General features: G+C 34.3%; 2 protein-coding genes across 2 annotated transcripts; both read left to right on the top strand.

Annotated features, from left to right (window-relative positions):
• The first annotated feature begins 1,058 nt into the window (after positions 1-1,058).
• On the top strand, positions 1,059-7,224 carry LOC104876628 (olfactory receptor 6C74). Its single transcript, XM_010644814.2, has 2 exons — positions 1,059-1,078; positions 6,279-7,224. The coding sequence occupies exons 1-2, from the start codon at positions 1,059-1,061 to the stop codon at positions 7,222-7,224; spliced, it is 966 nt and encodes a 321-aa protein (XP_010643116.2).
• A 10,372-nt stretch (positions 7,225-17,596) lies between these two features.
• Positions 17,597-18,547, top strand: LOC104876629 (olfactory receptor 6C6). Its single transcript, XM_033763512.1, has one exon. It carries the CDS (start codon positions 17,597-17,599, stop codon positions 18,545-18,547), a length of 951 nt encoding a protein of 316 aa, XP_033619403.1.
• Positions 18,548-25,157: the final 6,610 nt, after the last annotated feature.

Raw genomic sequence — 25,157 nt, 5'->3', positions numbered from 1 at the left:
TTTTAAACAATCAGGAAACTACTATAAATCATTGCCATTAAATCCATTTTAATGTTTATTTTTAGAAGTAATTTGAAATCTATATATTTTAATTGATATAATTATACATATTATAACACACAATATAATTTTCAATACAAGTATAAAATGTTTAATGATGAGCCCAGTATGCTTAGCATATCCATTACTTAAGCAGATGTCATTTCTTTGTGTTGAACTAACTCTCCTTTACATATGTGGACATATAGGTCAAAAGCATAGATGGTGAAATAAAAAAAATAAAACTAAATGTACTTATTTCACATAATAATACTTGAGAAAAAGGAAAATTATCAGGGATAAAAATGGGAAATCATTATGATAAAGGAGCCATACTCCAAGAAGGCCTAATAATCCTAAATGTTGGCTTAAAAACTGAGCATAAAATATATTGGCCAAAATGGAAGGAAAGAAAAATATAGCTTAAAATTTACTATTTGAAATTCTCATTCTTACCTGGATAAAATTCAACATGATAGAGTCTCTCAAGGGTAATTTGGCAATCTTATGCAGAGCTAAATCAAGTCTTTGCATATAATCCCCAAATCACACTTGTTTTTATTTACCAATTTTTTGAAAACTCATGTTTGCACAAGCAAGCCCTTATAGGAAAATGATGTATTCACAATTACAAAATAAGAAAAGAATGCAGGTGCTCTAATAAGTGAAGAGTTAAATACTGTGGTATTCTATTTAACAATAAATGAAATTATTAATTGTGTAGAGATATAAATGATGATTATATAATGTATATGGCAAAATAAAAATACAAAGTTAGAAGATCATATACTACATGGTTCCATTTATATATTAAATTTTTGAAGAGACAAATTTATACAGAAAAGAAGCATAACAGTGATTTCCACGACTTTGGTAGAGTGAATTATGCAATTATGGTCCTTGTAACTAGTTACAGTCTTGGGTTCAGCTCCACAAAGCATCTGCATTTGACAGCTTTTGCTATACAAGCTGTGCAGCATTGGACTAGTAACCTCCACCATACTTCTTTCTTCCTGAACATGCCTCTAGGGGAAGCAGTGTAGTTGAAGAACACAGCTCTCTACAGAAAGGAATTTCTCCAATCTTCTTCCTGGGTAATGATAAACACAACAAAAAAACAGGGCATAACATAAACCTACTTTGAAAGTTCAAGATTCCTTCTTGTTGATCCTGGAAATAATGCATCTTTTCCCCTCTATTAGCAAGTTGAAACCAGTCTACTTGATGCCTTCTAGCCTATAATGTGTTCATGGGGAGCTGCTATTGTTTAAGATTGTAACCCAACTTTAACTCCTCTTTGCATTCTGGGCTGGACCTACTGGGAGGTGTCTGGATCACAGAGGTAGGGCTGTCCTGAAAGAAAAAAAAAATGCCTTTGTGTAAGATCAATGCCGTTAGAGTTCCTCATCCTTTGAGCAGTTTTACACAAGAGTCCACTTGCCCTTCCTTTTTCTGTCATTGCTGAAGTTGCATGAGTCCCTTAACTGCTGCAGCTGTCTGGTCTTGGTTTCCTTGCCTCCAGAAACATTAGCCAAAATACATCTTTCTCCTTCATAGATCAGTCACCCAGCTTCAGTTACTTTGTCATCATAGGCAAAAAGTGAATTAAGAGGTCTAAGGGATTCAATTTAATTTTACTTAACATTTCTAAAAGTGTCACATCCCTCACTTACCTGACCCAAGGGTATGATAAGAAACACACACAAACAAAACATATGAAAACATGGCTACTGGAATGGACACTATGAACATGGTTATAGAAGGGTAGAGAAAAACCTATTACCTAAGGGCAGGATACCTTAGATCTCAGAATACATGAGAAGGATTATTGATGACTTTTGTGTTTAATAACTGTTCCAGAAGTTTTCCTTCAGAAGAGAACTCCCCATGTAGATCTCTCAAACTGCTTCCAGAGCCTTACACTTAACAGACTGTTGGGTAAGGCATCCTGTGCCAGGGACTCTGTTGGGCTACCAGAGATGACAGGGAAGTACTTCAACACCTGCCTGTCCACACCCAGGAAAAACACCTCCAGACACCCTCCTCATTCCATTCAGAGTCATGAATGGGCAGACAGTGGTACACAGGTGATGGCTGGAAGTAGAAAGATCGGATCAACTGCATGCAGCTAACAATCCAAAGGGGTTACTGAATTTGGGGCCCTAAACTAAGACGCTCAGCTGCAAAGCGATGGTGGGGGCAATGCTAACCTATACTCTGCATGATTATGTATATTTTAGACGTTTCCCCCCAAAACTGTAAACATCTTTTCGCCGTGGAAATACACACATGCATTAGGGAAATCTATTTTGATTTTTCTGGTGACATAATTTAAACTAATTTCTTTCTAGTGTAAATTTTGTTTTTGAAAATATAGAGTACCTGAGGAAAACATTTGTACAAAATAAAAATTGGTGAGCCTTTGGGAAATGCTGCTCTTGACACTCCTGTTCTCAAGAGAATTCTTCATTATCTTTAGGTATTTTCATTAGGGTACAGAAAGCATAAACACTCCCAAAGGTCAGGTTTGATTGATTTTATGTGGCAGTCTATGCAATCCACAGAAAAGGATTCAGCACATGAATAAGGAAATGACAGTAAATGGAGGACTTGCAATCTAACTTCCATCAATGAGGTAATGAAACCATTTCCAAGAGTGTCACTTATAGGTGAGATAAAAATAGCCAAAGACTGTGGCAGTAGGAGGAAAATCATTGAGAGTGCAATGGAGTTTATGTGTGCTCAGAGCGATGTGATAGTAAAAGCATTAAATACTGAGATCGAGAGATTTTCTCCAGATAAACTTGTGTGTGTATCTCTTTAGGGGAGATGCATGATACATATGTTTGTCTCAGACACATGTTTGCATTTTAAACTTTTTGGGGCATGCTGCTTTAAGATGAAAATAATTAACATTTGTAAAAATTAAAGACAGTATTTACTTCTAGATGCATTATAACTTACATTTGTTCCATTTTTGCTACTAAGGCATTATTAGTCTTTTTTTTTTTCAGCCTCTGGACTTTGACTTAATGACAAATGAGTGAAAAAATAAAAACCATGGGATACTAGGATAATTTGGATTTGAAAAGTTTTTCCTTTGTAAATGTATCTGATATTCATAATAGCTAACAAAACTAAACAAATTGGATTCATAGTCCCAACTTATAATATAAAATTTATTTTTTATAATGTAAGTTGGGGATAGCTGATATGCAGTTGTAGTAGTTGAACAAAGGAATATTTGGACATGACAGATTTCTCGCTTATATATTTTAGATACAGACTTTCCTACTGTTGTCATTATAGTAGTTTGTGTAAATGAGACAAATTTTATAACGGATTGCTTCAAAATTATCTAAAATTGAAAGAAATGTCCAAAAAAACTTACAGTGACTTTTTTCTCTCCTATGTGTCTACATTATTGACATTATTAATGCACATGGACTTAACAACAGAACTTTATTATTGTCTTTAAAGAGGTCATACATGTGCCCTTCATTTAATTTCTCTTTGAGCTGCTCTCTCTTAAGAATATCTCTTCTGATTTTTTTCTCCACGAGCTATTTTATAATCAAATTTCCTTTTGTAAATTTCTCCAGATATTATTTGAAATGAATCCCTCATTCCTTTCCCTCTGTCCCTCTTTCCTTTCTTCCTTCCTTTGTTCTTTCATTCCTTCTGTCCTTTCCTCCTTCCTTCTGTTCTTCCTTCTTCTTCTTCTTCTTCTTCTTCTTCTTCTTCTTCTTCTTCTTCTTCTTCTTCTTCTTCTTCTTCTTCTTCTTCTTCTTCTTCTTCTTCTTCTTCTTCTTCTTCTTCTTCTTCTTCTTCTTCTTCTTCTTCTTCTTCTTCTTCTTCTTCTTCTTCTTCTTCTTCTTCTTCTTCTTCTTCTTCTTCTTCTTCTTCTTCTTCTTCTTCTTCTTCTTCTTCTTCTTCTTCTTCTTCTTCTTCTTCTTCTTCTTCTTCTTCTTCTTCTTCTTCTTCTTCTTCTTCTTCTTCTTCTTCTTCTTCTTCTTCTTCTTCTTCTTCTTCTTCTTCTTCTTCTTCTTCTTCTTCTTCTTCTTCTTCTTCTTCTTCTTCTTCTTCTTCTTCTTCTTCTTCTTCTTCTTCTTCTTCTTCTTCTTCTTCTTCTTCTTCTTCTTCTTCTTCTTCTTCTTCTTCTTCTTCTTCTTCTTCTTCTTCTTCTTCTTCTTCTTCTTCTTCTTCTTCTTCTTCTTCTTCTTCTTCTTCTTCTTCTTCTTCTTCTTCTTCTTCTTCTTCTTCTTCTTCTTCTTCTTCTTCTTCTTCTTCTTCTTCTTCTTCTTCTTCTTCTTCTTCTTCTTCTTCTTCTTCTTCTTCTTCTTCTTCTTCTTCTTCTTCTTCTTCTTCTTCTTCTTCTTCTTCTTCTTCTTCTTCTTCTTCTTCTTCTTCTTCTTCTTCTTCTTCTTCTTCTTCTTCTTCTTCTTCTTCTTCTTCTTCTTCTTCTTCTTCTTCTTCTTCTTCTTCTTCTTCTTCTTCTTCTTCTTCTTCTTCTTCTTCTTCTTCTTCTTCTTCTTCTTCTTCTTCTTCTTCTTCTTCTTCTTTTTTTAATACTAGGAATCAAGCCCAAGGCCTTCACTCTGAGCTAAATCTGTAGAGCCTTTTATTATTTCTTATTTTGAGACAGGGACTAAGTCACTAAATTGCCAGGTGGGGCTCCTACCTCAGCCTCCTAGAGTGCTGAGATTACAAATGTGTGCCACGTCCATCCAGTTTATGTGTATGCTTTCTTAATAATAATAATAATAATAATAATAATAATAATAATAATAATAATGTTTTTAAGGTTAAAAATAATTATATTGATATCTCCAAGATAGAAAACATTGCCCTGTAATGCCAAGCCCATCATGCAAACATAATTATTTTGTGTTTGATGATGATAATACCAAGATAGGAAATTTTCCACAGAAGTATCATTAATCTTAATATGAGACCTCCAGTGTACTTGCAGTGCAAACAGATAATTTTTATTTCTTAATTTTGGTGTCTCACTGTGTACTGAATAAAGAATTATCTCTTTGTTAGGATCTTAATATCATTTTAAGCATGTTAGCCGGGCATTTGAATACTCCTAGGATAGGAAAAATATGCCACCAAAATTTTGTGTCAATACTATTCTGTGATTCATCGAGCTTGTGAAATCTACTAAACACTCATGTTTGGCCACTGAATTAGAGATCGTTCATGTTTCAGTCTCTATAGAAAACAAACAAAAAGATAACTAAAAGAACTAGAAGACACTGAAAGAAATTTTATTATTGAATGTTTCCCCTCATAATATTTACATACTAATTTATGTATGTTTAACCTTACTTTAACTTTTTCATTAAGCTCATCCTACCTCTAAAAGTCATACTTATCTCTCTAGGATTCTATACAGCTTTGTCTTTGTTTCTCCCACCGCAGACAAGTTCTTCAACCTCTAGCTATATAATTCTCTTTGCTTTTGTATCCCTTATCACATTATTCTCTTTGCTTAGTCCATCCTCACAACTACAGCCTTGGAGGAAAACTACAGTAGCTCACTGCACCCACTGACATTATCAGACTCTTCTTTTTCATTTGGTATTGTGGCACAGGGAGGAAGAAGGGGTGCAGCAAAAGAGATTGAACCAGTAGAAATAATGTAAGAGGAATAAATGAAATTATATCCAGTGCTTGATTTTGAATCTCAGCCATGCAAGTAAGTGAGACAGAAATCAGGTATTTGAGCTTAATTAGTTGACTAAAATGATAACGTTGTTCTACCTCGTGTATTAAGCAGGAACGTGTGTGTGTGTGTGTGTGTGTGTGTGTGTGTGTGTATGTGTGCACGCAATGCTGTTTTTTCAGTGCACAATATGGACTGATGGGTATCCAGTAACGGATGTAACATTTTTAATACAAATTTCTGTGGTTTTATTCAATTAAAGAAGTTAATTAAGGAAAATGATAAGGAAGTCTGTGTTTCTCAAGAAAAATGCATTCTCTTTTTTGTTAATTTCTCGCTAGAATATTCATAAAAGGGGAACACTTACTAACAACATATAGATTATTCTCCAGTAGAATTGCAAATTAATGTTTTAAGTCTTTGACTCGAATCTCTGAAAGTGCAAACATTATTCCGAAGCGTCTCTGTTATTGTTAGCATTAGCGTCTACACTAGTTATCGCTGTTCTTTTTCTGTAGAGATTCCCGTTATTTATTTATTTTTCTATTCAGACCTGGTATATTCAAAGAAGCATAATGGGAAACCGTTCAAGGGTGACAGTGTTCCTCCTAGCAGGCTTGACTGATGACCCGGAATTAAAAGTGGTGCTATTTGTCTTCTTGCTTCTTACCTATTTGCTAAGCATCACAGGCAATCTGATAATCATCACTCTCACACTGGTAGATATTCACCTGAAGACTCCCATGTACTTTTTCCTTCGGAATTTTTCTTTTCTAGAAATTTCTTATACTACTACATGCATCCCTAAATTGCTAGTTATTATGGCAACAGGGGACAAAACCATTTCCTACACCTGCTGTGTAACTCAAGTGTTTTTTGCCTTCCTACTTGGAGCATCAGAGTTTTACTTGCTTGCAGCCATGTCCTATGACCGCTATGTGGCCATCTGTAAGCCCCTGCATTATACAACCATCATGAACACCAAAGTCTGCATACAGCTTGTCCTCTGTTGTTGGCTTGCTGGATTTTTTGTCATCTTTCCACCACTGCTCTTGGGCCTAAATCTTGAGTTCTGTGCCTCCAACATTTTGGATCACTTTTACTGTGACACCATTCCCCTCCTGCAGATCTCCTGCACAGACACTCACCTGCTGGAGATGATGGGGTTCGTCTCAGCTTTGATGACACTCTTGGTCACACTGCTAATTGTGGTCACGTCCTATGCGTTTATTACCCTAACAATTTTAAAAATCCCTTCAGTGAGTCAGCGGAAAAAGGCTTTTTCCACGTGTTCTTCTCACATGATCGTGATATCCCTGTCCTATGGCAGCTGCATCTTCATGTATATGAAACCATCAGTGAAACAAAGAATATCTTTTTCCAAAGCAATTTCAGTTCTCAATACCTCAGTTGCACCACTTTTGAACCCTTTCATCTATACCTTGCGGAATCAACAAGTGAAAAAAGCCTTTGTTAATATGATACACAGGATGGTCAGTTTCTCAAGAAAATAAATATTGTTACATAAAGGAAATGAAAAAAGAAGTGTCAGCAATATTAAGATTTTTCCATGGCATACTTTCCTACTTTTCCTTTTTACTTTCCATGCTCTGATAGTTTGATATTAATCTTTAGAGCTTTTTAAATTATTTTCCCCAAGAATAGTCTAAAGGAGTTATTATTTTTTTTTACTTTTCATTAATTTTTTTCCATCCCTCATCATGTTCTTTATCCTGTAGACATCTTAAAATCTTTAGGCTAAATTTTCAGTATGTGCCTTTATCATTTTAAAGTTCTAGTTAGTCATGACTGTAAAATAATTTTCTTTGAAATACGTTTTATAAAGTCTTTGTAAATAGGGGAGTGGGGAAGGGGTGAAGGGAGGGCAGGGGTAAGGGAAAAAAATGAGAACCAAGACCTGTCATGTAAAGGTACAAGGTTCCAATGATGAATGTAACTGTATCGTATACCTAAAATGTACCAATAAACTCATGAAAATGAAATAAAATGTAAAAAATGCATTTTATATATCATGCAAAGTTATACTATCCTATATCTGTGGTACATTGAAAGTGTAAACCTAATGTTTAGTTATATTTCAATTATGTTACCGAGTTCAGTGGTAGTGAACTTATGGAATGTGTGCTGCAATGGCCTCTTTGTGTCATTTAAAGCTTGAAACTGTTACCATCACAGCTTACTTATTTATGTATATTAGATTTAAAGAAATTGGGCAGAGGATTTAGCTTAGTGGTGCCGCCACCTACCTCACAAGCCCAAGGACAGGAGTTTGATCCCCGGTATCCCCCAAAAACAAAATAAAGAAGTGAAAATAAAATATAATAAAACTGAACCATCACTTTTGCTGCATATATTTGAAAATGTATCTTAAAATATATTATTGTTAGTTTTATAGTGTTTTTCATGGAAAATAGTCATTTGTTTCATATGTGACAGAAGTACATTATAAATAATCATGAGTAAAAAAATTTATTCATCTTATTAATTTTTTATTAATTATTCTGAAAATTAATAATGAAACGAAATGCTTAATTGATGTTCTCAAATCCCTGAAATTCTTTTTGGTAACCTTGGAATACTCCTGAAACTAACTGGAAACATTTTCTGAATGATTTTTAGAAAAAAAAACTGTACTAAGTCATTGCATCTTTTCTTTTCAAATGTCATTTATCTGACATACAAATGAGATCTCTGATTGTATTATATATATTTATATATATCTCTATATAGACATGTATAGATACACCTACGAGTTAAACCACGAATATGGAAGAGTCAGATTCTTCCTTTAGAGATTCTCTAGCAGTTTGTCAGTATTAATTTTTCTGGGTGATGATAAGAACATAATATTTAAATATAATAAGAATATTTTGGCAATTATACATCCTATTTCATAAATGTTTATCAAAAAATATATATGTTAGACCATGTTATTGCTTTTTTCATTGTCTTGGATCTGAAAATCTTGACTAGAAGAAAATACGTTAAAAAGTTAGTGCTTAATGGGATATTTTTATACCTGAAGGAAAAAAATTCCTGTTATATGTAATGAGAAAATTACATGCTTCAGTAGAATTGAATTAAAAATATGATTTTAAGTAAAATAATTATTTAAACGATTGTATTTTTCCTTGTCATTCAGGTATACATATCTTTGGCTTTTCTTTTTTGCCAGAGTCTCCCTACTTAGTTCAGGGGCTGGCATCAAACTCTCAGTGATCCTCCTGCCTCAGTCTCCTGGGTGCTGGGATTACAGGCATGCACACCACGCCCAGCATCTTTTTGCATTTTGATAAAGTGCACCTAATGATCCTATAGCATTATCTAAACTTTAGAAATGTTACCAGAGCAGAAAATGAAAAAAAAAAAAACAATTTTTTAGCATTGTGAGCCAATGTAATGAAGTGAAACCTAAGGTTCTCTATAGACTGATTCCTTTTGTTTTGTTTTGTTTTTCCTCATTGAGTTTGTTGGCACATTTTAGGTATACAGTACAGTTACTTCCATTATTGGGATCTTGTACCTTTACATGATGGGTCTTGGTTCTCATTTTTTCCCCTTGTCCCTGCTCTCCCTTCACCCCGCTCCTCCCCTTCCCATTTACAAATATTTTATTTCCATTTTTTCATTTTCTCATTTTTTTTCCTTTCCCTTATTACCTTTCCCCTACCCTTCCCATTTTCCCTACACCTTTAGCCCTTTTCTTCCTATTTCACATTGTCAATTATCTCACTAGGATCTTATGTACTATTATAGTTTATTCACACCAGAGAAACTATTCGGTATTTGCACAGGTGTGTCCTATTTATTTCACTTAGGAGTATGGCCTCAAAATGTATCCATTTTCCTATGAATGAATCTAATTTCTCATTCTTTATGACTGAGTAGTATTTCATTTTATAGAAAAACCACATCTTCTTTATCCACTCTCCAACTGATGGGCAAAGGGGCTGTTTCCAAGTTTTAGCTATTACAAACTATATTTATTTTCTAAAGTTGGTCTAATTTGAGAACCCTAGCTATGGATGCCTCGTTTTCTTTATTTATTGGTGGTATTCTTTTAAAAATACTACAATCACAATATTAATTACTCAAACCTGAATTGGGTGTTCTACTGTGATTAAAATATTGAAAATATATATTGAGGATATACTCTTAAGTGAAATAAATAAGTCACACATGTGTAAATACTGAATAGTTTCTCTGGTGTGAAAAACTATAATACACAAGATCCTAATGATATAATTGACAATGTGAAATAGACAGAAAAGGGATAAAGGTGTAGGGAAATGGGAAGTGTAGGGGGAAGTTTATAAGGGAAAAGGAAAAAAATGAGAAAATGAAAAATGGAAATAAAATATTTCTAAATAGGGAAGGGAGAAGAAGGTGAAGGGAGGGCAGGGATAGGGGGAAAAAGTGAGGACCAAGACCTGTCATGTAAAGGTACACGATCCCAATGATGAATGTAACTGTACTGTATACCTAAAATGTACCGATAAACTCAATGAGAAAATAAATAAATAAACTATTGAAAATATTCTGGCGTTTGTATCTGAGTGGTGTTGACATCATAAAATTAATTTGGAACTATGTTTTGCACTTCCATTTTCTTCAAGGAGGTTAAGAGTAATTGCTATGAATTCATCATTGAATATTTACAGATTTCGGCTGCAAAGCCATCTTGTTTATTTTTCACAGAGGGCTTTTATTACTTCAATCATTTTATTTTTAATCGGTCTGTTCAGGCATTCTGTTTCTTCTTGATTTAGTCTGGGTGGATTATATATTTCTAGGAATTTATCCATTGCCTCTTTTTCAAATTTTGAAATGGAATGTTATTTCTGAGGATCTATAGAAATTCATTTGATTCTTGATAATATTTCATGCTTTTTATATGTTAACTGGATTAGATGTGATTTTTGTTGATTACATATTTTCAAAAATTCAATATTTGTTTTTGTAAATATCTTTTTTGTCTTTACATAGAATTCTTTGTAAAAATCATCAAACTTCTCACTTAATGAAATTAAAGATATAATCACAAACCATGCTCTTTTCCTAAGTAAAGATTATTGATATTACATTACATGTAGAAAAAATAATTATGTGAAATTGCCTTTAGAAAACACTGGGAAACTACAAAATCAAGCATTAAAACACACAGAAAAATCTCTCCAAAGAAAAATATTGGGGTATAAGTGTATTAATGACCAGATTGTGCCAAACAGTCAAAATTCCAGGTAAATACCCTATAATATGTGGAATTATGCAGTGATAATAATGGCAAATCATATGGCTAAAAATGCACATTTAAAATATTAGGAATCAATAAACAATTCAGAAAATAGTTCAGTGTAAGACCATTTCTTACACTATACATAAATAAACTGCAAATTAATTAGTAAACTAAATGTCAAATGAAACTGAACAATATTAAAAGAAAATGTGGGTAAACATCTTTTATAATTGGATACAAGGAAAAATATTGTAAATACTGCAAAAAATATTAAAGGAGTAAAAAACAGATTGATACGTGCACACAAAAATAAGAGAGAACAGACAAAAAGCTCATTAACAAAATCATTAATACCACCACACTAGGAGAAAATATTCACAACATATAGAGCAGATGAAGAGTTGATATTACTGGCATATGGTGAACCTTTCAAATGTTTGAATAAATGGGGGAAAAATCTAAAGAATAATGAGTGTATAAAATTCATAAATGTGTAAAGATATGTCACAGGATTTTCAGTTCATAAAATGATATTCAACTCCACACATATAGAAATGTAAATGAAAATAATTCTCATTATCATTGCTTACACATGAGACAGCCAACATCTTTTTAAATATAAAACCCACTCTGGTTTTAGAGAACAAGAAACAGGATAGAAGACACATGAAGAAAAATTTGGCAATAGCTCACGAAATGTGCTTAGGGTTTAATTTTCATTCAGTTATTTTTAATTTGAAGTTACCATATAAGATAAATTCCTAAAATTGAAATTATGTTATGAAACATATTTTACCGAAATACATAAGCACAATTTTATTCATTGGTACTATTTTTAATTGTCAGAATTAGAAATAATCTATAAACTGACATGTAAAACAAAGATTAAACTTTTCTGCCTGAATTGAACTCTTCTAGTAATTTACCAAAATGATGATTACAGATGGAAAAGGGCAGGAAATGCAATGTATGTTCCCTAGGCCTTTTAGAACCCATCAAATTGTTTCTTTTGCCAATAAACATGAGTTTTTTTTTTAATGAATCTACAAGAAGGGTGCTATTTAGACATGAAGAGAATGGGTTCTGTTCAAAAGGAAAGACCACACAATGGTACCATGGGAAAACTGGAAGGGTCTACAAGGTTACCCAGAATGTTGTTGGCAGTGTTGCAAAGACACAAGTTCAAGGCAAGATATTTGCCAAGAGAATGAATGTGCATATTGAGCATATGAAGCACTCTAGGAGTAAAAGATAAATTCCCAAAACATGTCAAGGATGAACATTCAAAAAAGGAAGAGGCCAAAGAGAAAGGTGTCCAGGTTCAACGGCAGAGCCAGCCTGCCCCACCCGGAGAAGCACACTTGGTGAGAAGGAAAGGGAAGGAGCCTGAGCTGCTGGAACCTGCTCCCTTCGAATTCATAGCATAGAATGGGGTTGTAGCTCTGCCACTGGGCCCCTGATTAGTGGCTCTTGTTCTAGGCCCTTCTTAAAAAACTGTAAAAAGGCCTCCCAAACTATAAAAATATGTTTCGCTATTGAACATGTGTATGGGCCCCTGACCTCAGAGAAACAAATACTGGGAGCAGACTCTCGTTGCACCTCGTCAGCTGTGTCAGGTCTTTACTCTTCAGTGTTTTCTTGCTGAAAGGTGATCAAAGTAAGTGGAAGCTGTTGTATGGCATTTTAGTTCAATACAGAAATCGTCTAAAGCAAAAAAACACAAAAGACAAAGAAAGTATGATTAAATAAACTACTCATCCTCATCCTCACAAGGCAAGATAAAACAGCTGCCCACAAATTTAAAATGTCCACAAATTAATGTAGTGACTTCAAAAGGATATATTCTTAAGTGAGCAAACCAAAGGAAAATAAGGTATTTTTTTTCCTTTATGCAGTCTCCAGTTGATGGGCAATTGGCCTGTTTCCAAACTTTAGCTATTCTAAACTGTGCTGCTACAAACATGGGTGTACATATGTTGCTCTGGTATGTGGCTTTATTTTAGTGGAGTACTTATTATGCAACCAGAAAGAATGAGAAATTAGAGACATTTATAGGTAAATGGAGGAACATTGAGTTGATACTCTTAAGTGATATAAATAGAACATACATCTGTAAATACTGAGTAGTCTCACTGGAGTGAGAAGCTGAAAGAGTAAACAATGATCAAAAGGAATAAAAGATATTGTGAAATAGGAATAAAAGGTCCAAAGGGAAAGGTGAAGTGGGTCAGATTGGGAAAGGAAAGAAGGGAATGGAATGGATATGAGAAAGTGAAAAAAATGGAAACAAAGTCTTTGTAAATAGGGAGTAGTGGAGGAGTTGAAGAGAGGGTAGGGGATTGTGGAAAAAGTAATAATCAAGATAGATTAAGTATAGGCAAAATTTCCAATGATGAATGTCATTATATTGCATATCTAAAATGTACCAATAAATTAGTTATTTAAAGAAGCAAAACAAGGTACTTGAGGTATCACACAGTTAGCTTGAGATCAGGTGGCCTACAACAGGGATTTTCCACTTTATACTCCCGCTTCTGATAGCCACTTAAACTATTATTCCTGCTCTGTCCTTTTAACTCCTAATCCGTGTATATGTGACTTTAAAAGGCAGCTATATGGCAGACAATCCAATATTATAGCATTCTCTGGAATTGTACTTATAATAAGCAAAAGTGTGCTCTTCTGTCTGTCTCTCTCTGACAGAAGCTTTCTTTTCCTCAATAATTTTTTCCTACTCTTAAAAAAAAACAACAAACAAACAAAAAACGGTGTGTGACCAGAGCAAACACTTCAGCAACATAAAATATAAAATCCCTTAGAAAAGGATGTTCCTGGATGGCAGCTACCCTGAGAATTCTTTGTACCAGACGTTTTCCCCCAGGATAGAGAAGGAATATATCCTCTGAGCTCTAAAATTTGGTCGTCTCATTGCACTGTATGTCCCACTTAGCAAGGTTTGCAGTTTCTTACACAAGTGAAGCGCCATATATTTTAGCAAAGAGAGTGAACTGACAAACTTTCCTAACAGCATGAGATAAATCAGTCAACATAATTTTATAAGCAACAATTAATTCAGGCATGTATCTTAGTGCAGAAGGAGATGTTTAGAAAAAAGAATGGACAAGAAGACTCTGCTCACCAGGATAATGGGTTAGGTATTAAAGTACAAAATGTTTTCCCATGTCTGTATAGGATTTGTTGAAGAAAGCTGTCAAAGTACCAAATGTTACCATTTTTGCTACTTTGAAAATTTTCTTTGTTAGTAATGTTCAATGGTTACCAAAGAATATGATCATAATTCAAAGCTGAAAAAGATTTTAGCTCCTATGTGATGTAATAGCCAACATTAAACATAATTGCTTTTATTTCCCTGTGTTCACATGATTGCACACTGATTTGTGTTGATTTTTCTTACAGTGCATCTTGTGGGAATAGATGATATGAGGGATAGTGACAGCAGAACAGATAGGCAGTTTAATATGAGGGATTTCTACTTTAAATATAGTTTAATTAAGCTTTTCCATCAATTTTTACAGGACTTCAGTCAAGCAGAATGTTTTGCTGTTTCACAGTCATCTGATTGTACTGAAGAACTCTGGACATTTGGGTACTATTCTTTCTATTACTTGATGGTTTTAGCTGAGATGGTCAAGTAACAGATCTCTAAAGTTTGTTTCCAATCAAACTATGCCTAAGCCAGTACTCTTCTCTATGTGATACTGCTTCCTTTGCCTTGTCTAATATTTCTCATGTTTTGACTCCTTTTAAGACCCATCTGAAAATCTAAATACCCAGACATCTCATCCTAAAAATGCCTGTGGATAACACCGGAAAGAACATTCTTTTCCAACTACGTGGTACCCCGGTTCACAAACTTAATTCCAGAATCACGGAATGAATTCTGTGACCAGATCTGTGGAAAGAACTAAGTTCGTGCCCTGAGGTACCACTGTAATTTGTGATCTTTTGGTAGTTATTTTGAGTGTGTCTTTCTAAAAAATGATTTTAGAGGCTGGAAATGATTCTGTTAAATCCTCAATGTGTAACATAGGCTCTAACATAGTGCCAATTTGAAATGGCTCTAATTATTGGTTTTGGAGATCAAAGAAAATCTAAGAATTTTTCTACACACGTATTAGTAATTATTTTCAGAAGAAATGTTTTATGATTTGCCTTTAAGTTAGCATCCACACAAAAGCTTCTATAGGAAGATTTACAAAACTGTGTGACTGTAAAATCATGACTTCTGGCAATAGCCTCTTTGAGTCTGGTACTCTTTTCTGAATGCAAGCCCTAATATATACTTTTCAGCTTAATTTCACTTGTCCCATGTATGAAAATTGCTGAGAATAATGAATATATATTTCTCAATCGATATGAGTTATTTTATGTCACTTGATTGTTTGCCTGACATTTAAATATTATTTATTTTGACAAGGCTCATTTATTTCAGCTACAGTGCTACCACTGTCTTGAGTGTGACATTTTCCAAATACTCTCACCTTCTCTGTAGATCTTTCTGATTTAAAATATGCTTTAATATGTACTTTAGGAAATTGGAAAAATGTACATATGAGTAAGAGAAGCATATTCAATTTTATCAGATTTCCCTTATAGCTTCTTCAGATATGTATTTATATAATTAGGTTAGGTTCCATAATTGTGATTTTTCAACTTTTCCTCCAACTCAGTTTACTAACTATAATTTGTGTAAACTTCTATTACTCTTTTACCTTGCATTTCACTTTACATTTCCTTTCTCAAAAGAGATCTTCACTCCAGTTTTTAATTCTTTGCTTTTAAAACCCTTTATTGTGCATTTCAAGTGACAAGTCGAGTGAGTGCAATCAAATACCAAATAGTTTCCCTGGTGTGAATATTCTGCAACAATGCATAAGATTCTAATAAGATTACTGACATTTAGAAATTTGAAGAAAGGAGCTAAAGGTGTAGGGAAGGTGTGATGCGTAGGGGAAGAACAAAAAGGGAAAAGAAAAAAATGTGAGAGAATGAAAAGACGAAAATAAAGTGTTTGTAGATGGGAAGGGGAGGAGGGGGTAAAGGGAGGGCAGAGGTAAGGGGAAAAAATGAGAATCAAGACTTGCCATGTAAAAGTACATGATCCCAACAATGAATGTAACTGTACTGTATCCCTAAAATGTACCAATAAACTCAATAAAATTAAAAAAAAAAACAAAAAAAACCCTGTGAGTTTAGAAATCTTCATGAGAGGAGCCTATGTATCATACACAGATTGCCCTTTGAAAAATCTGAAAACCAGTAATGTTACCCACAAAAAAACACTGATGTGTCAGGTATGTTAATATTTCTTCCATTATATTAAAAAGCACAGATAAACAAATTCTGTCAATTGATCTGGGCAAAGCTTCTTCTTGAGATCATGCATCTATCCTAAATACCACTTGAACTATAGATTGTTGTATAAGTGTAACTTTGAATCTACCTGACAACTGTCTGTCACTAATCCAGAAATGATATGCCATCTCAAGTCTTGTATATTGTACAGGAAATAAGTCATTTTCCAAATTTTCAGGGTCCTTTAATTATTCACAGACACAATCAATATCCATTTCATTTATAGGAAAGTAATCTTATTAGAATATCAGAACTAAATTTTAAGTATTCTATTAAGAAACTCTATAAATCTAGGTTGTTTATATTACTAGATAATCATTTGTAAAATATAAAGAAATATTGATTAATGTTACCTGAAACATCACTTTTCTAACTGTGAAAGAAATTCTGTGGTTGTCACTGTCATTTTTTCTACAGATTGTTTTTAGCATTCAGACATAGTAAGGGTCACAGAAACTATCCAAGGGCATCAGTGTTCATCACTGAAGTTAGAACTGATGACCCAGATTTGATTGAAGGGGAATGGGAAAAAAGTAGAACCAAGATATGTCATGCGCAGGTTCATATTCCCAAGGATGAATGTGATCACAATGTATACCTAAAATGTACCAATAAACGCAATACATTTAAAAAAAATAAAGTTGTGTTATTTATCTTTCAGCTTCCCAATTATTCACTTAGCACCAATTCAATCTGATCATAACTACAGTCACAGTATTAGATATTCACTTTATGACTTTCCTGTGCTTTGTCCTCTTGAATTTGCTTTTTTAAGAAAATTTTATAGTATTATAACATATACCTAAATTGCTAGTTACTACAGCTACTGAAAATAAGACCAGTTCCTATAACTACCTTGTAACTCAGGTGACTATGTGAGTTATTAAGTACATTCAGACTGATACATTTCAAATATTAGAACAGTTTATTAAAATACAGTATTTGAAAATGTGTCATAGATCAACACTAATCAAACTGAGGAGCTGCATTTCAAACGACTAATAAACTTTCTGTGAATTGTTAAGTCTTACTTCACTCGGACAAGTGAGGAACTTCCTAGCATTTTCACAAACACAACCGATAGAGTTGGAGACATGTTCCTTTTGATCAACCCTAAGTCACTTTGAGAAGATACCTGCACATTGGTAAGTTTCTAAATATTAAATGATCTATGGATAAAAAGAAATAAAATTGTTTTCTAACTTGTGATATTGACTTTTTGTTTTCTATATATTTGACAAGACACAAAAGAAATGAAGAACCAATCGGGAGCGATAGAATTCATTTTGCTTGGACTGACAGATGATCCTTTACAACAAATTGTGATTTTCGTGTTTCTGTTTTTCAATTACATCTTGAGCCTGACAGGAAACTTAATCATCATTGTCCTCACCCTGCTGGATCCCCGCCTCAAGACACCCATGTATTTCTTCCTCCGAAATTTCTCCTTCTTAGAAATCTCCTTCACAACAGTCTGCATTCCACGGTTCTTGACAAGCATTCTCACTGGAGACAAAACAATTTCTTACGATAGCTGTGCAACTCAATTATTCTTTTTCTTTCTATTAGGAATTACAGAGTTTTACCTGCTGGCTGCCATGTCCTATGACCGCTATGTTGCCATCTGCAAACCACTGCACTACCCAAACATTATGAACAGCAGAGTGTGCCACCAGCTGGTGCTCAGCTCCTGGGCAACTGGATTCTTGATCATCTTTCCCCCTTTGCTCTTGGGACTCAAGCTGGATTTCTGTGCTTCCAAAGTGATCGATCATTTCCTATGCGACACTTCTCCCATCCTGCAGCTCTCATGCACAGATACACGTTTCATAGAATTGCTGGCTTTTATTTTAGCTGTGATGACGCTTGTTGTCACATTGTTATTAGTGGTCCTCTCCTACACATTCATCATGAAAACCATTCTGAAATTCCCTTCTGTTCAACAGCGAAGAAAGGCCTTTTCCACCTGTTCTTCACACATGGTTGTTGTCTCCATTACTTATGGGAACTGTATCTTTATGTACATGAAACCATCAGCAAAGGAAAGGGTGACAGTAACTAAAGGGGTAGCTGTGCTCAACACTTCTGTTGCCCCTTTACTCAACCCTTTCATTTACACCCTCAGGAACCAACAGGTTAAAGAAGCCCTCAAGCATGTGCTTCAAAGGCTTTCTTCTTTTCAAAACTGTAAGACAAAATTTTGACACAGATAATATATTCTGAGAATATGATCCGAATATTGAACACAAAGTTCAGTTGCATTTGTTCTCTATGCCATTTCTCTTCTAGAACATGCATATCGTATTAGGTTAACTAAGCCTCTCTGTATGTTTCTATGCATTTTTTTTTCTGAGTAGAACTTCCTAAGATTTAGGAGAGAGCTATCTTCTTCCACCCAGAATAAATTCTATCTTTACCAGGCAGGATATGTCTCACCCCACAAAGCATAGTTCTAAATGTGTTATACAAGTGAATTGTTTTTAAACATAGGTACTTAGTTATCTATTTCAATATATATGTTTATTGCTAAGCATGGCATCTTCTCTTAGGTATTTCATACCGCTAAGCTTATCAGAGGCAAATATAGAATATAATAATCATTATATAACTAATATTGTGAATTAAAAGAGGCAGACTATATGAGCAATTTTACAGATCAAAGTTATCTTCTAAGAGGAATCATTACTAATGATAATCATTGAAAGACCAATTAGGAAAATACAAGTTTCAAGGGTGCTATCATGAGAGGGGCAATATATACAAAGAAGTCTGAGGGAACATTTCTGCTGTGAGAGAATAAGAATAAGTTATTGGTATACATAATCAGCTGTCCTTTTAGGTAAAAATAATCGAAACACAAGTTTTGGTTCTAGTTATGATGTTGCTTTTTAGTTCTGAATCCTAGATTCAATAGTAATTCGTGAAAGATATTTAACCAATCATTCATTTGCATCTAGGTTTGGATACATTTTATATATTGGAAATACCTTGGAAATGAAGTTTTCCTAATCAATTCTGCTTGTGCCAATTATCGCCAAATTAACTATCTATGTCATCCATCGAGGAGGAATCAGTCTTTTTTTGTAGCAGCGCATTAGGCAAACATGCGCATCTGTGTGAGGATTAAGCTAGAGAACATCTCTTTGCTCCTACGCAGTCGCTCCCCTGCTGGCATCCTCATCTCCATCCTCCACTCAATACAGTGGCGGGTGTTTCTTCAGGCACTGTCAATTAGTCTTGCCTGTTTGGGAAATTCATGCACAAGAAACCACACAATCTGCACTTTATCTCTGGCTTCTTTTGCTCTTTTGAATTTATCCATGCTATCACATATACCCATAGTTTCTTATTTTAAGGTGATTTTGAAGTTGGAGTAGGAATGAATGCTACTGTTCTGCGGAAATCTTTGTAGTGAGGCTGGTGAGCTAATGGGTCATCCACAGTAAGTTTTTCATAGCTTGCCTTCCTTTATTCCAATACTTTGGTCTTTTTATTCTCTTCACCCTCTTCATGAGTCAGAATCCTTGACTGATCAATGTGAAAATTGGGTTAATCAAAATCCCAATCCCTGAAAGAACCTATCCTTCCATAACATCTTACTGAGATCAACTGTTTGCCAAAGGGCAATTAATTGGGAGGGGAGGTCTCCTATGCCTTTGGGATTCTACTTCTCAATTCCTATTCTCCAGGCAGAACAGCTTCCGCAGTTATCCCTAGAGGAAACGAAGAAGCATAGCTGTGGAGCCACACATCCTTGTTCCCTTTAGGGGCCACCCCTCAGCTGAAATTCAGTTCACTTACTCTACTTGCTTTTTTAATTCAGCAAGCTCCAAGTCTCAGCCTGCTTTTGATGTCATTAGGCAGCCACAGTCTAAATGTTGCTGACAGAACATTGAGGAACCTAAAATTAAAGATTTCAGGAGAAGGAGTAGGACATTTTAGTGGGAAATGACCGTGAATGTCAATAATTTCTAAGGGTGCACTTACCTACAAACCTCACAGTAAATTAGGCAGTTCTTAAACAATTAGTGAAAATCTTACTGTGGATGACACATTAGCTCACGAGCCTCACTATAAAGCTTTCTGCAGAACGGTAGCATTCATTCCTACTCCAACTTCAAAATTATGTACAAAGTTCCCTCATTGACTATCTGTGATTAGGAACATTAAGAAAGAGACATGGAGAAGTGGCTTTCCAGTTTCTCTTCTGCTTTTAGAGAATGTCTTGGAAGGTCACACATGATGTTGATTTGGCAATATAAAATGCAATGAAGATTCTTTGAAAATACGAAAAGCCAGTGTCTCCACAGCTGTGAGTCATGGCTTCTATCACTGTCTACACTCAAAGAATGATGCCTGTGTTGGGTATATGTTTGAAAAGAAGACATGCATTTTGCATCATGTTTTATTTTACACACATTGTCCAGAACTATTTCAAGTTACAGACCATTATGAATACTTGAATCCATGAAAAACATTCATGTTATGGGAGATTCCTTTGACAGCCTCATTTGAAAACATGGTTCTGTAGGGCTTAGTATATATTTCCTATGGAAGGAAGGATTAGAATTAAGAAACACAAGAAAATACAAACAATTTAATTTTGCATGGTTTCTTCCTGGGACAGAATTATTTAACACAACTTTGCCAGGTAGAAAAGCAACTGGAATCGAGAAAAATATTTTGTGTTTGAGAAAAAAGTGTTATTCCAAATAATGATTTGAATTGGTACTATCTATAATTTTTTTAAAACTTTTATTAGTATATGTTAGCTGTACATAATGATTACAGTCACTGTCGCAAACAGGTTACTTGTATGTAACCCGTTTGAATTCAATTCCCTCCTTCCTTCTACTCCCTTTTTATTTTCCCAGCATCAGATTCATTTATTTATGAGACATTATAAAATTAATTATCATATATACAGATTGAAAACCAGACTAATAGAGCAATGAACATATAAAATATGTAAGACAATTGTATCAAGTCAAAACACACTTTTAGTTACATTGTTCACATTGGAATACATTTTTTCTTTCCCATTAACTGTCTTTTATTTTAAAATAATATATATACAAATTTCATATAAGAGAAAACATGCAATATTTAAGCTTATATGTCTGAGTTAGTTCAGTTAACATTATGGTCTTGAGGTGCATCTATTTTCTCTCTTTTTTTTTTAACTTGTGATTGAACTCAGGTCCGTGAGCTTGTGAGAGAGGTGGAAGAACCACTGAGCTAAATCCCTGGCCTGAGGTGCATCTATTTCCTGCAAGACTCAAGGTTGTCCTTCTTTGTGGCAGAATAGTACTTCATCATATACAAATGCCACTACATTTTCTTTATCCATTCATCTGTTGATGAACATACAGGCTGTTTCCAAGATATAACTAATAATGAATTGTACTGCACTAAACACGGGTATGCATATGACACTGTAGTACAATGCCTTCAATTTTTTGAAAAACACGTTTAATTTTAATAATAAAATTTAAGAAAAAATTTGATTCTTCTAAATAAAAGGAACATAGTTATATGTGCCTTTATTTTCCATGATGACTGGCTTTGGGTCAATGTACTCTTTGAAAGCTTCATCAAATATGGCATGCAATACATGTGTTTAAAATGTACAGTGTGACAAGCTTTGATATGTATAAAAATTTCATATTTTCTAAGAAATAAATACAGTTTAAACTATCACCTATCAAAATAATGAACACAGTTGAGGATTTAGCTCAGTGGTTCTGCTGTCTGCTTTGCAAGGGCAAGGTCCCAAGTTGGATCCCCAGTATAGTAATAAATAATATTATTACTTATGTTATAATAATAAATATTTTTCTTTTTATGGAGTTTATTGGTACATTTTATATATACAGTATGCTTACATTCATTACTGGGATCTTGTACTTTTACATGACAGGTCTTGGTTCTAATTTTTTCTCCTTGTCCCTGCCCTCCTTTCACCCCCTCCTACCCTCCACATTTACAAGCACTTTATTTCCATTTTTTCATTTTCTCATATTTTTTCTTTTCCCTTATTCCCTTTCCCCTACCCTCTCCACTTTCCCTAAACATTTAGCCCTTTTCTTCCTATTTTGTGTTGTTAATTATCCCATTAGGATCTTGTGTACTACTATAGTTTTTCACACCAGAGAAACTATTTGGTATTTACACGTGTGTGACTTATTTACTTCGCTTGGGAGTTTATCCTCAAAATGTATCCATTTTCCTATGAATGAATCTAATTTCTCATTCTTTATGGCTGAGTAGTATTCCATGTTATAGAAAATCACATCTTCTTTATCCAGTTTCCAACTGATGGGCAAATGAGCTGCTTCCATGTTTTAGCTATTACCAACTGTGCTGTTATAGACATAGGTGTGCATATATCTCTGTGATATGATTATTTTAATTGTTTTGGAAAGGTACCCAGTGGAGCTATGGCTGGGTCAAATGGAACCTCTAGTCCCAGCTCTTTGAGGTATCTCCATATTGATTTCCATAGTGGTTGCATCAGTCTGCACTCCCACCAATAATGGAGAAGGGTTCCTTTCTCCCCACAACCCCGCCAACATTTGTTATTCTTTGATTTCTTGATAGCAGCCACTCTTTGTGGGGTGAGGTGGAATCTCAGTGTTGTTTTCATCTGCATCTCTCGAATGACCAGTGATGTGGAACATTTTTTCATATATTTACTTGCAGCTTTTACTTCTTTGTCTGAGAAATGTCTGTGCATTTCAGATGCCCATTTTTGAATTGGGTCTTTATAAATAAATATTATTATTATTATTTCCCATACCTGCCAATTTTCCTAATGCAGCATTTCAATCACTGCTTACTCTGTCCTGTAGGAAAGATTTGTAGACTTTTGTTTTTTTTTTCTCTATAGATTACTTTCCAAATCTAGCAATGGAGATAATACAATATTCTTTTAAACTAAACTTCTTCATATTATTTTAAGATTTATCCAGCTGTTCCTTGTATGTATAATTTTTGTTACTTACTGAAATGTGATTTCACTACTGCTCCATGATTTATCTATTTATCTGTTGGTGGGTGTTATAACTGTCTTCTTCTCTTGGTTACTATAATAAAGTTGTTACTAACATTTGACTACAAACTTTTATGATCATGCACTTTTGATTTTTTGAATAAATACTCATGATTTTAGTGATTGGTTAGATGGTAGTTGATTTTGTGTGGTGTATGTGTGTGTGGGTGGGTGTGTGTTTGTGTATCAGGGGTTGAGCTTGGGTTCTTGTGCTTGTGAGGCAGGTGGAAGCACCACTGAGCTAAATCCCTGGTGATATTTGACTTTTTAAAGATAATACTAAACAATTTTTAAAAGTGCTTATACAATTTTTTAAATTGAGTTTATTGGTACATTTTAGGTATACAGTACAGTTACATTCATTATTGAGATCTTGTTACTGCATGACAGGTCTTGGTTCTAATTTTTTCTCCTTGTCCTTGCCCTCCCTTCACCCCCTGCTCCCCTCCCCATTTACAAACACTTTATTTCCATTTTTTCATTTTCTCATTTTTTTCCTTTCCCTTATTCTTTCCCCTACTCTTTCTGCATTCCCTACACCTTTAGCCCTTTCCTTCCTATTTCACAATGTCAGTTGTCTCATTAGGATCTTTTGTGCTATTACAGTTTATTCACATCAGAGAAACTATTCAGTATTTACACATGTGTGACTTATTTATTTCACTTAGTATATCCTCAATATTTATCCATTTTCCTATGAATGAATCTAATTTCTCATTCTTTATGGCTGAGCAGTATTCCATTTTATAGAAAAACCACATCTTCTTTATCCAGTCTCCAACTGATGGCCAAATGGGCTGTTTCCAAGTTTTAGCTATTACAAACTAAGCCGCTATAAACATGGGTGTGCATATATCACTCTGGCGTGATTTTAATTCTTTTGGAAATATATCCAGAAGAGGGATGGCTGGATCAAGTGGAACCTCTAATCCTAGTTCTTTGAGGCATCTCCATATTGATTTCCATAGTGATTGCACCAGTCTGCACTCCCACCAACAATGGAGAAGGATTCCTTTCTCCCCACAACCCCGCCAACATTTGTTATTCTTTGATTTCTTGATAGCAGCCATTCTTTGTGGGGTGAGGTGGAATCTCAGTGTTGTTTTCATCTGCATCGCTCAAAAGCCATACCCTCCCCTGCTTATACAATTTTACATCTTATCAGCAATGTATGAGAGTTTAATGACCTCTACCACCTTATCAACACATCTCATGGAAAATTTTATTTAAATTTGATCATTCCAAAGGATGTTCACTTGTACCTTGTTGTAATTATGACTTTACTTCCACAAAAAGGTAATAATTTTGATCATATTTTTATGTTTTTTTGATATTTGTATATTTTCTTTGGTAAATTACCATTTAAATATATACTTACTTTTATATTTCATTATTATATTACAGTTTGATATTTTTATATATTCTTTATAGAAATTATTTCCAAATATATAATTTTCAAACATTTTTCATCTTTTGAATTGTCTTTTCATTCACAAAAATAGTCTTTTGAAGGTCAGACATACTTAATATTATGTATTTCAACTTTTTTTTTTATTGAGTTTATTGGTACATTTAGGGATACAGTACAGTTACATTCATTGTTGGGATCATGTACCTTTACATGGCAAGTCTTGATTCTCATTTTTTCCCCTTACCTCTGCCCTCCCTTCACCCCCTCCTCCCCTCCCCATCTACAAACACTTTATTTTCATCTTTTCATTCTCTCACATTTTTTTCTTTTCCCTTTTTGTTCTTCCCCTACG

Source organism: Fukomys damarensis, unplaced genomic scaffold (genome assembly GCF_012274545.1).
Source record: "Fukomys damarensis isolate Sample0158 unplaced genomic scaffold, DMR_v1.0_HiC HiC_scaffold_15, whole genome shotgun sequence".
Taxonomy (NCBI): domain Eukaryota; kingdom Metazoa; phylum Chordata; class Mammalia; order Rodentia; family Bathyergidae; genus Fukomys; species Fukomys damarensis.
The sequence above is the reverse complement of the archived record's forward strand: the minus strand, read 5'-3'. Positions and strand labels throughout refer to the sequence as shown.

Bases quoted from the DNA above. Each gene is read 5' to 3' on its own strand.
- LOC104876628 (XM_010644814.2), top strand. From the start codon at position 1,059: ATGCCTCTAGGGGAAGCAGT. The intron at 1,079-6,278 runs GTAGTTGAAGAA...GTATATTCAAAG, and splicing joins ATGCCTCTAGGGGAAGCAGT to AAGCATAATGGGAAACCGTT.
- LOC104876629 (XM_033763512.1), top strand. From the start codon at position 17,597: ATGAAGAACCAATCGGGAGCGATAGAATTCATTTTGCTTGGACTGACA.